Source organism: Dendropsophus ebraccatus, chromosome 1, assembly GCF_027789765.1.
Source record: "Dendropsophus ebraccatus isolate aDenEbr1 chromosome 1, aDenEbr1.pat, whole genome shotgun sequence".
NCBI lineage: Eukaryota > Metazoa > Chordata > Amphibia > Anura > Hylidae > Dendropsophus > Dendropsophus ebraccatus.
In genome coordinates this window covers 48,110,270-48,123,290 of record NC_091454.1, presented here as the reverse complement: position 1 = coordinate 48,123,290, position 13,021 = coordinate 48,110,270, and the positions used below count along the sequence as shown (strand labels likewise).

The window sequence follows — 13,021 nt, the reverse complement described above, 5'->3', positions numbered from 1 at the left end:
CCGTGCCCCGTAACCATGGTTCCTCCAATGGCCGTCTAGGTTTGGCCAGGGGTACCATGTGACTTCCCCTTACTGTGCAGTTCCGGCCCCTGCTCCCAAGCAAGGAGGTCGTGTGTGTCCCTCTTCACCTTCAGAAGAGTGGACTCGGTGTTCTGCTGTAGCAGTTCCTGTCCGCCTGCTCAAGTGCCTGGAGTATCCCCTCATCTGGGTGTCGTTCCTGCTCTCTATCTCCTCATCAACTCAAGATATTCACCGCAAGTACTCTAATCCACCCAACCTCTCTATTCCTCTATCACTACTACTCCCATCATCCGGCACGCTTCACCTCAGCCTATGCAGCACCACCTTTGCTCTGTCTGTTTAAACCTGCTATATACCCGGTTGCACCCGGAAGAGACTGTTGCTACCAGTTACCTCAGTTACAATAAACTTGTAACCACCGCTGTTACTGAACCCTGGCATTGGTGTCCCTTATCCGGTGCCCCGACTAGGTACAGCGAAGAATCGCATGCCCAGTATCCCGCATAGTACCGCAGACCGGGCTACAGCGGTGCCACCCTTGTGCCAGTACCGTGACAACTCTATACCCTGCAGTTTCCCCGGTTCCTGCCTGCTAGTAACACCTGCACTGTGGAGTGGCCCTCACGGGTCAGGGCATCGCATTTTTGGCGTCACGAACAGGATACACCACGCGGGGTCTATCATCCTACTGTCTACCAGCTAGTCATCCCCCTCAGACACATTGCCATTGCCGCGCTGTGGCCTAAGAAGGGGTTAAACATGGGATAAGGATCGCATTGTGTGCCCCCCCAAGAGTGTGCCACAACCTCAGAGAGACTTTGCCCGATTATCATGGGTGTAATCGAAGTGTTTTGGGGCTTAGGCGGTACACAAGATGGCCGCCGTCTTCTTCAGCTTCTATCTGCGCCATACCCCGGACAGGAGGGGGTTAACCGCAGCCCCTGCGCTCTGCCTCCTCCCAGGTCCTCAAGACCACGCCTGTGCGTAGCAAGATGGCGTCCTGTGAGGAGTGTGACTCTGCGGCTGCCGTACTTCCTCTACCAGAGCTTCCTGCGATTCTGCCAGAACTCGATCCACCCTGCTTGCTGGGACAGCAGCTGGGGATCTGTCCGGTCCGAAGATGGGGATTCAAGCCGGGCCTCCACGCCGAGTCCCCCTGGCAGAGGTGAGGAGACCTCTTCCAGCCTCAGCAGCCCTTCGAGCCCCAATCACTCCGGCTCCTCCAAATACACCTTCTCCACCGGACCGTCCCTCTCCTCCGAGGACGACCGGATTCTGGACGAGTCCTCACCTGTACCGCCAGATCCTGATCCTGGAGGTAAGACTGTCCTTAAAGGTCCTATCTCTCTGGGCCTATGGCGACCTTCTGGATGCGACTCCCCGCCGCTGCCGCAATGGGTGTTTGGGCAGGACCCCAAGGTGATGCAGATCGTGGAAGACATCCAGCGGGCCCTCTCTCTCTTTCCGCCTGCCACTAAGACTGCTCACATCATGGCTACTATGGTACCTGCAGCCTCTACTTCTGCCTGGCAGACCACCACAGCTCCCAGTGCCAGCGAGGTACCCTCTGCCAAAACCGGCCTAGCGCCAGAACCCCCTCCTGCCGTGCCCTATCCAGATTACGCCCCGCTCTGGGGTCATCCCTACACCCCATACCACGAGTCTAATGCCACGTCTGAGCGGCTCTTCATCTGGAAGCTAGAGGGACCCAAGCCAGGCGCAGCCCCTCTGGAAAGAAGGAGGGGAACCGTTACTAAATTTGACAAACGGGGCTATGGGCTACTCATGGACTCTTACACTGGACTGCTGGTGCTAGTCAATAGGAGGGCTGTGATGAGGGACTATCAGCCAGCCTACTTGAATAACCTCACTGTTGGGGAGATTGTGGAATATACCCTAGTGGGGTCCCCAAAGGGTCCCTGGGCTGCGGCTGTCACCAGGCCTAAGAATCCAGTCCAAAGGCCCTTCCTGCTAACCCCCTCAGAAGATTGGGACGAGGACTGGCACGATTTCAAACCCCTAGGTTCCCTCAAGGCTGCCTCCAAAGCTGCGGATTCCACAACTACTGCAGCTACTTCCACTCCTACCATTCCCACTGCTGTGGCTAAAGCCGCCTGCTCGACCACCTCAGTAACGTACCACGTGGCTCCCATCATTTCCCCTATCACCACGGTGACGCCTAGCATTGTGGTCACCACTGCATCCAGCGATGCTTCTGCTACAGGCTCTTCACGCTTCCATTACTCGTGGCAAAAGAAAAAGAAGAAGCCTACTGAGGATCTTCCTGCCTCTTCACAATAGTACGCTACAGAGACCTTAGCCCTTAGAGGGTTATACTGTTTTTTTTTTGTTATTGTTTGGTGTTCTGCTCTGTTCAGGTTCTTGTGTGAAAAAAAAAAAGTTTCTGCAACGTTCATGGTTTGTGACTGGTCCTCCTGACCAAGAACTTTGTCTATTAACCAGCTATGTGCTGATGGACACTTACATTGCTAAAAAGTTTTCAGTGCCTGTTCCAGAGCCTTTTACATGGACGATGGTTCGAATTGCCTAAAAGAGACTCTACCAAACAGAGACACTTATCCAGTTCTTCCTAAAGCACTTTCATTATGTGATTATGTAATTGCCAGAAGTTTATTATTACACTTATTTCAGCATTGCACTTATTTCTAGTATCATACTTCAGTTTTATCAAGGGTATTTGTGTATTTCCTCCTCTAAGTAAGCAAAAGGTCATTGAGATAGCCTCAGAGTAGAGTGCCTCTTCCGAAAAAAACAGTCTATATTTTTCTGGTGTCAGAGTCAGATAGCTCCTCCTCTGAGTAGGAGAAGTCAGTTTATATACATCTCAGAGAAAGTATAGTTTTGTAGGAGTGTATTTTCTTAACAAGTCTTGTGTATTAGGCTGGCACCACCTCTCCGTCCTTCCTCCCCACCCTGCTCATCATTAGGAATGATCCAGGAACATTTACTGTTTGAGCTTTGCACAGGTGTATTAACGATAAAGCCCTTGTTCATTATGCACACAGGTGGGGAATAGGAAGCAATCTGCCTGGAGCATTCCTAATGATGAGGAGGGTGGGGAGGAAGGACAGAGAGGGTGTGCCAGCCTAATGCATATACAAATGTAAGCCCCGGCGGTTAGACGCAGCACTGCCGGATTAAAAATTGTTCTTATGACAATAACTGCATCCCCTGCCGAACGGACCCCAGGGCAGATCTTGGATTAAAAGCAGCTATCTGAAGGTACAAGTGGTTTGGGGGGTCAGATTGTGGGTACAGAGTTGCTTTAAAGAGGTTTTCCAGGAGAAAACAACTGATATAAGCTTTTGTAATAGGGCCTTTAGTTATTATTAGTGCAACAAAAGCATTAATTTCCCCGTTGACTGTAGATGCACTCCAAAAAATTTTTTTTAAAGTCATAGTATATGAATGACCCTTATCGGCCAATACATACATGTGGGGCACTCACTGGGATTTGTATATAAACAAACAGTCACACCGCAATAAAGCAATTGTGAAAAAAAATGTTATATTTTAATGAACATAGAAATTTGTATATGCGTAGTAAATTACCCTCATACCTTGGGAAAAATCCTTTCTTTTCTTTTTTAATTTCTTGTTGAATTCTTATCAGCATTCTGAAAAACATCAACATTGTTATTAGAAGATGTGCACATTTGCAGTCATTGTTTACTTTGATGTTATTCTTCCTGGAACATTAAAATGTGTAAAAGGCAAAAAAAAAAAAGTTTTTGTGTTGAATTTTACCAGCACCCTGGTCTATACTGGTCTATTCCTCCCCACCCCCTCCCTTCTTTTTGCCAGATGGATATTGCCCCCTAATCGTGTTTTAAGGCTCTTCAAGAGTTGAACATTAATTTTAAGGTAAGCTACCTCCAGTAGGTGGTACTGTAGAGCTACTTTGCAAAAATGCCAAGATAAGTACACGATAAATTAAACAAACTGAATGTAAGCAAATCTTCAGGGCCTGATGGATTACACCACAGAGTTCTTAGGAAAATCAGTTTCTGTACAAAATATTCTGATTCTTTGGTGACTGGTATTGAGCTGAGGGACTGGTGTAAGGCAAATGTAGCGCCAATCTTTAAAAAGGGTTTTAGGGTTTCCCCAAACTATAGATGCGTAAGCTTAAAGTCTATTGTGGGAAAACTAAAAGGACTAGATGCTGTATAACAGATACCCAGCATGGTTTAACTAAGGACAGAAGTTGTCAAACAAACCTAATATGTTTTAATGAAGAGGTGGGTAAAAGCCTGGATAGGGGGTTGGCAGTGGATATCTTTAACAGCAATTAAAGAGGTTTTCTATCTTTGCAGATGACACCAAGCTTTGTAGTACAGTACAGTCTATGGAGGATGTGCAGATGTTATAGGATGATTTAGACACACTGAGTGTTTGGGCGTCCCCTTGGCAAATGAGGTTCAATGTGAATAAATGTAAAGTTATGCACCTGGGTACTAATAACCCACATGCATCATATGTCTTGGGGGGGAGTTACACTGGGAGAGTCGCTTATAGAGAAGGATCTAGGTGTACTTGTAGATAATAAACTACAGAACAGCACACAATGTCGGTCAGCTGCTTCTAAGGCCAGCAGGATATTGTCATGTATTTAAGCAGGCATGGACAGGGAAGCTTTGGTGAGGCATATTCAGTTTTAGAACCTGATTCATTGTCACGGCCGCGGCGGCATCCCGTGCTCCAGGCCGCCGCCGCGACCTCCCTCTGCCCCATGCAGCCGCCGGGGTCCTTGTGCAGGGACCCAACGCTGCTACCTGTTCGGCCCCGGGGGGGCGCCTTACCTCGCCCCGCTCCTGTCTCCGTCTGTGCCGGCCGGCGCGCGCGTCCCCGCCTCCTAGGGCGCGCACGCGCCGGCTGTCTCAGATTTAAAGGGCCAGTCCGCCCCTAATTGGGTAGTTGCACTAATCACTCCCTATAAATTCCAGCCCTGCCCCACTACAGGTGTTGGAGCCTCTGCATGCTTCCCATAGCGATTGGCCCAGCTCCCTGTTGTTCCTGACCGTAGTCCTTGTTCCTTGTTCCTGTCCGCAGTCCTTGTCCCTAGTCCTTGCCCGCTGCCTTCCCATTGTTCCTGAGTCCTGTCCGCCACCTGCGATCACGCCTACAGACCTCTGCCTGCACTATCTCCTGCCTACTGCTCCTGCCACGCCTCGCCTGCCGTCACTAGCAACCAAGCCAGGGGTAGCGACCTGGGGGTCGCCTGCCGCAGCAAGTCCATCCCGCCTTGTGGCAGGCTCTGGTGAAAACCAGCGGCCCCTTAGACTCCACTCCCTGGTGAGGTTAGTGCCATCGCTAGTGACGGTTCAGTGGATCCACTACTCCAGGCGTTACATTCATAGAAAGGACATTCTAGAGTTGGAAAAGGTACTAAACTAATAAGGGGAATGTTAGTTATAAGGAATGATTAAAATAATCATGAATTTATTTAAATATGTAAATGGCCCGTAGAAATATGGGGAAAAGATGTTCCCCCCAAAATAAATAAATAAATAAATAAATAAAAAAAAAAAATTAAGGGGGCAATTCCTCCGCCGGGAGAAAAAAAGGTTCAATCTCCGGAGGCGACATGCCTTCTTTACCATGAGAACTGTGAATCTGTGGAACAGTCTACCACAGGATCTGGTCACAGCAAAAACAGTAGAGGGCTTCAAGACAGGGCTAGACAAGTTCTTAGACCAAAATAATAAAAATGGATAAGTATAGAATGTAGAATTTATCCATTCTTCTTACCTTCATCCATTCCCTCACTGTTTGATTTTTATTTTTTTTTTAAATGTACTAACTATGCAACTATGTCGAAGGAAATATGCAGCTAAATAGCTAAAACGTAAAAACTATAAAACACTATTAACCCGTTAAGGACCCATGACATACTGGTAAGTCATGCTAGCCTGTCTTGTAAAGAACCATGATGTACTGGTACGCCAGTGGGTCCGTTGGCGCTGAACTCGCTTCATACAGCATGGGGAACGGCTACTATCAGCAGCCAGGTCCTCACTGTTAATGATAGGCCGCCGCGATTGTAAATGAGGGTGAGTGAGTTTTCCCCTAAAAAGCAGCAGCCTGTTTTAGTTTAGTATATTCTATAATACTTTTTTATTGAACCACAGGCAGCATTAAACACTAACTGGTTCTCTTATCACAGTGATTCATTTCATAGATGAGTAGAGGCCTTAGGGTAAATGCCTGACATACACACAACTACCCCCCCAGCCATTCACACAACTATTACTCCAGCCCCCCCCACTACTACCACCAGCCTCCCAAAATACAGCCCCCACCCAACTACAGCCTCCCGAAAAACTACCACCCCCAGCCCTCCCCCACACAACTATCACCCCAGCCCTCCCCACACACAAACAACTACCACCCCCAGCACCATTACACACACAGCTTCTTACCCCCAACCTCCCCCTACACAACTATCATCCCCAGCCCCCCCACAAATTATCACCCCAGCCCCCACCACGACTATCATCCCCAGTCTCTTCCCACACACACAAACACATACACAATTATCACCCCCGACCCCCCCCCCCCATACACACAAACACACACACACACAACTATCACCCCCAGCCTTCCCCCCACACAACCATCACCCCCGCCGAGAGTTCTCTTACCTGAGTGTCGGCGTGGCATGATGTCACCCTGACTGCAAGTCCCCTTACTGGTTGACTGGACGTGTGGTCCGGGTGAGGTCATGCTCCGGCGCCACGCAAGGGAGGAGAGGAGCTGACCGCTGCAGGAGGAGGGCGGCCAGGGGCGCTCCAGCAGAGAGCTGCACTGCACATCTAACTAGAAATAGAAGTTAGATGTGCTCAGGGCCAGACTGAGATTCAGCCCTGGCATTTCAAACTATACAGGCCCACTTGCTAGTTTACACAAAAGGTTGCAAATGCACTGTACGCCCTGCTCATCTGGGGGAAGGAGGGGAGGGGGTGTCAGTCTGCTTAATTTATTCATTTTACTGTGTTTCTATGATGTGGTTTGGAAGAAACAATCCATGCATGGTGCACTTTTCTTCTACCTACTGTTTCCCTAAATATATACTATACCCTTACTGCATAATGCATATTCAAAAATCACACCTCCATATGCACACTGAGACACACTGCATATACACATACACACACCTCCATATGCACACTGAGACACACTGCATATACACATACACACACCTCCATATGCACACTGAGACACACTGCATATACACATACACACACCTCTATATGCACACTGAGACACACTGCATATACACATACACACACCTCCATATGCACACTGAGACACACTGCATATACACATACACACACCTCCATATGCACACTGAGACACACTGCATATACACATACCTCCATATGCACACTGAGACACTGCATATACACATACACACACCTCCATATGCACACTGAGACACACTGCATATACCAGTAGCGAAATTAGAGGGGGGCAAAGGGGGCGGTCGCCCCCGGGCCCACCAAGGCTGGGGGCCCCCCGGGCCGGTCCCCCCCAGTACACTTAAGGGCCGCAGAGGCCAGATGTTAATTAGGCTGCTCTGCCACTTTAAGGCTGCCCGGAAGTAGTGGCCGCTGCTCTCAGGGCAGACACTGCAGCTTCCTGTCTGTGTGTCTGCTCACTCTATACCAGGGCAGAAGAGACACAGACAGGACCCCCTCCTCACAGCCCGGGCCCCTCCCCCACTCCCTCACTACCTCCTCCGGCTGCTTCCTGCTCTCCTGGATGTCGGGACAGAAGAAGAGGAGGGGCCCAGAGTCCGACTGTTAGGAGAAGATCAGAGAACTGCACCACATGGCCCCCTCAGAGATTCCCTGCAATTACAGTAAGTGCTGTGTGTCCTGGGTGCATGTGATGTGTGTGTCCCTGGGTGCATGGGATGTGTGTGTCCCTGGGTGCATGGGATGTGTGTGTCCCTGGGTGCATGGGATGTGTGTGTCCTGGGTGCATGGGATGTGTGTGTCCTGGGTGCATGGGATGTGTGTGCCCCTGGGTGCATGGGATGTGTGTCCCTGGGTGCATGGGATGTGTGTGTCCCTGGGTGCATGGGATGTGTGTGTCCCTGGGTGCATGGGATGTGTGTGTCCTGGGTGCATGAGATGTGTGTTTGTCCTGGGTGCATGGGATGTGTGTCCGTCCCTGGGTGCATGGGATGTGTGTGTCCCTGGGTGCATGGGATGTGTGTGTCCCTGGGTGCATGGGATGTGTGTGTGTGTGTGTCCTGGGTGCATGAGATGTGTGTGTGTCCTGGGTGCATGGGATGTGTGTGTGTCCTGGGTGCATGGGATGTGTGTGTGTCCTGGGTGCATGGGATGTGTGTGTGTCCCTGGGTGCATGGGATGTGTGTGTCCCTGGGTGCATGGGATGTGTGTGTGTGTCCTGGGTGCATGAGATGTGTGTGTGTCCTGGGTGCATGGGATGTGTGTGTGTCCTGGGTGCATGGGATGTGTGTGTCCCTGGGTGCATGGGATGTGTGTGTGTCCTGGGTGCATGGGATGTGTGTGTGTCCTGGGTGCATGGGATGTGTGTGTGTCCTGGGTGCATGGGATGTGTGTGTGTCCTGGGTGCATGAGATGTGTGTGTCCTGGGTGCATGGGATGTGTGTGTGTGTCCCTGGGTGTATGTAATGTGATGTAAGAAGAGATAAGTAAAACCTAGTGTTTAAGGCTATGTTCACACTACATACAGTAAGTTCCGTAGTAATCATGGCCGTTGTAACAATGGCCGTGATTTCTACGGAACTTATGTAGTACTGCCTTCTGAGGAATCCCGGCTGGAGTGTATACACATAGGTAGAGTTTATTTAGTAGTGTTCTCAAACCTGTGACAAAACTACAGCTCCCATCATGCCCTTCTGGCAGGAGATAGTGGGGATTGTAGTTTAGGAACAGCAGGAGGGTCACATGTTGGAGAATACTTTACTAAATAAACTGTACCCCTAAATGATTGCTTCCTAACAGTGGCTCCTGAGCTGTTACCAAACTAAAACTCTCATCATGTCCTGCCACCAGGGTACAATGGGAGTTGTAGTTTTGCCACTGGTAGGCAAACCATAATTTAGGAGGGAGGTTTATTTAGTATAGTGTTCTCCAACATGTGACCCTTCAGTCGCTACAAGACTAGAACTCCCATCATGACCTGACATAATGGAGGTTGTAGTTAAGGAACAGCTGAGGAGACACTGGTTGGAAAACAATGATTTAGGAGGTCAGTAGTAAAGTACATTAGAGGGGACAGTGGTACAGTACATTAGAGAGGACAGTGGTACAGTACATTAGAGGGGACAGTGGTACAGTACATTAGAGAGGACAGTGGTACAGTACATTAGAGGGGACAGTGGTACAGTACATTAGAGAGGACAGTGGTACAGTACATTAGAGGACAGTGGTACAGTACATTAGAGGACAGTGGTACAGTACATTAGAGAGGACAGTGGTACAGTACAGTAGAGGGGGCAGTGTCACAGTACATTAGAGGGGACAGTGGTACAGTACATTAGAGGACAGTGGTACAGCACATTAGAGGACAGTGGTACAGTACATTAGAGGACAGTGGTACAGTACATGAGAGAGGACAGTGGTACAATACATTAGAGAGGACAGTGGTACAGTACATTAGAGGACAGTGGTACAATACATTAGAGAGAGCAGTGGTACAGTGCATTAGAGAGGACAGTGGTACAGTACATTAGAGGACAGTGGTACTGTACATTAGAGGACAGTGGTACAGTACATTAGAGGACAGTGGTACAGTACATTAGAGGACAGTGGTACAGTACATGAGAGAGGACAGTGGTACGGCACATTACAGGGGGCAGTGGTACAGTACATTGGAGGGCAGTAGTAATATAGTTTATAAGGTAGGCAGTGGCAAACTACATTGTGGGCACAGTATAATACGGGGACAGTGGCACTATTTAATATAAAAACAGTTCATAAGAGGCACAGTTTATACAGGGGGGCGGTGGTACAGTTCATTAGGACAAAGGGGTACCATTTATTTAGCACAAAGGGGGGGCTAACTGCAGATGGAGGCACAAAGTGGGGGCCCAACTAGTGTTGAAGGCATAAGGGGGGGGGGCTAACTACAGAGGGCAAAGAGAGGGAACACAACTACAGATGAAGAGGATGTCTTACTACAGATGAGGACACAATGATGGATCCTAACTACAGATACAGGCATAAAGAAGGGATCTAAGTATAGAAAGAAGCATAGAAAAGGAAAAATGACTACAGATTGGTCTTCAAAGAAGTCTCTGTTACTGTTTAAGGGCACTATGATGGAGAGTTTGTATAGAGGTGGTTAAAGGTGCTGTAAAAGTAAGGTGCTGAAGATGTTTGTCTGGCAGATACTGCTGTGATGATTTGTGGTTAGAAGAGTCTTCACAATGAAAAAGAAAAGGAAACCTGACCCACTCTCATCAGAGAAGACGTCACCTGTGAGTCACTGGATGTGTCTGCACTTTACTTACACCTCTATTTGTTTGGGGTCTACTGAGGTTCCCTATGGGTAACATAATAGGTTGGGGGCCCACTCAGACTCATTCGCCCCCCCTAGGCTGAACCCCTAGCTACGCCCCTGGCATATACACATACACACACCTCCATATGCACACTGAGACACACTGCATATACACATAAACACACCTCCATATGCACACTGAGACACACTGCATATACACATACACACACCTCCATATGCACATTGAGACACACTGCATATACACATACACACACCTCCATATGCACACTGAGACACACTGCATATACACATACACACACCTCCATATGCACACTGAGACACACTGCATATACACATACACACACCTCCATATGCACACTGAGACACACTGTACATACACACACCTCCATATGCACACTGAGACACACTGCATATACACATACACACACCTCCATATGCACACTGAGACACTGCATATACACATACACACACCTCCATATGCACACTGAGACACACTGCATATACACATATGCAGTGTCCCAGAACATGCAGACTACTACTCCTATTATGGCCATTTCTCTTGCTGTGTCAATGCCTGTTCTGGTAAGTGTTTGCACTGCAACTGCTGCTGGTTTTCCCCTAGTATTCTCTGGTAATGTGCATTTTCATGTGTATTGTCATGTATTCCTGTGTATTATTACAGTGTACAGTGGTATGCAAGGCTGTTGATCACGTGACCTGTAACCATGGTTCCTCCAATGGCCGACTAGCTCTGGCCAGGAGCAACCATGTGACCTCCCACTTCCTCCTAACAAGTTAGTCTTCCCCCTGCTTCCAAGCAAGGAGGATGTGTGTCGTCCCTCTCCTGCCTCAGAGGAGTTGGGCTTCTTCTCTGCAGCCTCTTCACCATAAGAAGAGTGACTGAGTCTGCTGCTGTATTCAAGTCTTCGGCTGTATCTGCCTGCTCAAGTGACTGGATTCTTCTCTCTCATCTGGGTGTCATTCCGTTATCTCTCCTCATCGCTGCAAGGATTCACAGCAAGTATTATTCTCAAGCTAATCCACCCAGCAACGCTATTTCTCTCATACTCCTACTCCCATCATCCGGCACGTATTCTCACAGCCTATGCAGCACCACTCCTGCTTTATTTGTCAAAGCCTGCTATATACCCGGTTGCATCTGGACAGAACTGTTGCTACTAGTTACCTTTTCTATAATAAAACCGCTGTTACTGAACCCTGGCATTGGTGTCCACTAACTGGTGCCCTGACTAAGTGCAGCGAAGAATCGCATGCCCATCATCACCCGCAGATTCCACAGACCGGCCCTACAGCTGTGCCGCCCTCAGGCCTATACCGTGACAAGTATAACCCCTGCAGCTGCCCCGGTCATTGCCCGCTCATAACACCAGCACTGCGGAAGTGGCCCCCAGGGGCCAGGGCATCGCACATACACACACCTCCATATGCACACTGAGACACACTGCATATACACATACACACACCTCCATATGCACACACCAACATAGCCACATATTGCGTATACAGACATATATATATATATATATATATATATATATATAGTTACATAGTTACATACTACAGACATACATACACATCCATATGCACACATACACTGCATACACACAGACATACATACATACCCATATGCACACATACACACACTGCACACACAAATACATACATACGCACAGTCAGTGTCGGACTGGAGTGCCTTGGGCCCACCAGGGGAAATCATTCTTGGGGCCCACCCTTCTGCCACTATATTTATGTATGGTAACATTAATAAGGGTCCAGTAACACGGCCTGATATGGGGCAGTGTAGGGCTGCAAACGATTGCTAATCAGCAGGGCAGGAATACACAGATGTGCGGCCAACAACGATTTTTACAGCCGCACAAAAGATCAAATCAGCCGACTATCAGGCATTTGCTCGCTTGTCAGCTGATCTCTGGCACTTTTACATGGGGCTTCCTAGGAGCGCTTGTTACCGATAATTGGCCGGTGTAATTGGGCTATAAGACAATTTTCTTTGCATGATAACACTGTATACTACTGTATGCTACCAATAACACCAGTATATAAAGAGCAAATATCCCCACACATATTACCGCCATACTGTTACTGACCAAATCCTGTATACTGAGAGTGATATTACCAATAATACCAGTATATAGGAGGGAAATATTATCATCATACATATTACCGCCATACTGTTACTGACCAAATCCTGTATACCAATATTATCAATACCAAAAGACCAATAAAACACAGTACCGGATTACAAGTGACAAATACACATACTGTACCACATACTGACTAACAACGCCACACACTGACTAACACCACCACATACTGACTAACACCACCACATACTGACTAATACCATCACTGCTACTGACTAACACCACCACATACTGACTAACACCACCGCTGCTACTGAATAATCCACTGTACA

The 13,021-nt window shown here is 48.4% G+C and overlaps 1 protein-coding gene across 1 annotated transcript in view; it reads right to left on the bottom strand.

Annotated features, from left to right (window-relative positions):
* LCP2 (lymphocyte cytosolic protein 2) overlaps positions 1-13,021 on the bottom strand; it is a 109,348-nt gene that overhangs the window by 53,767 nt on the left and 42,560 nt on the right. Inside the window, exon 4 of the mRNA XM_069956812.1 lies at positions 3,603-3,659. Within this exon, the coding sequence (XP_069812913.1) occupies positions 3,603-3,659 (57 nt within the window). The remainder of the gene's footprint in view (positions 1-3,602; positions 3,660-13,021) is intronic.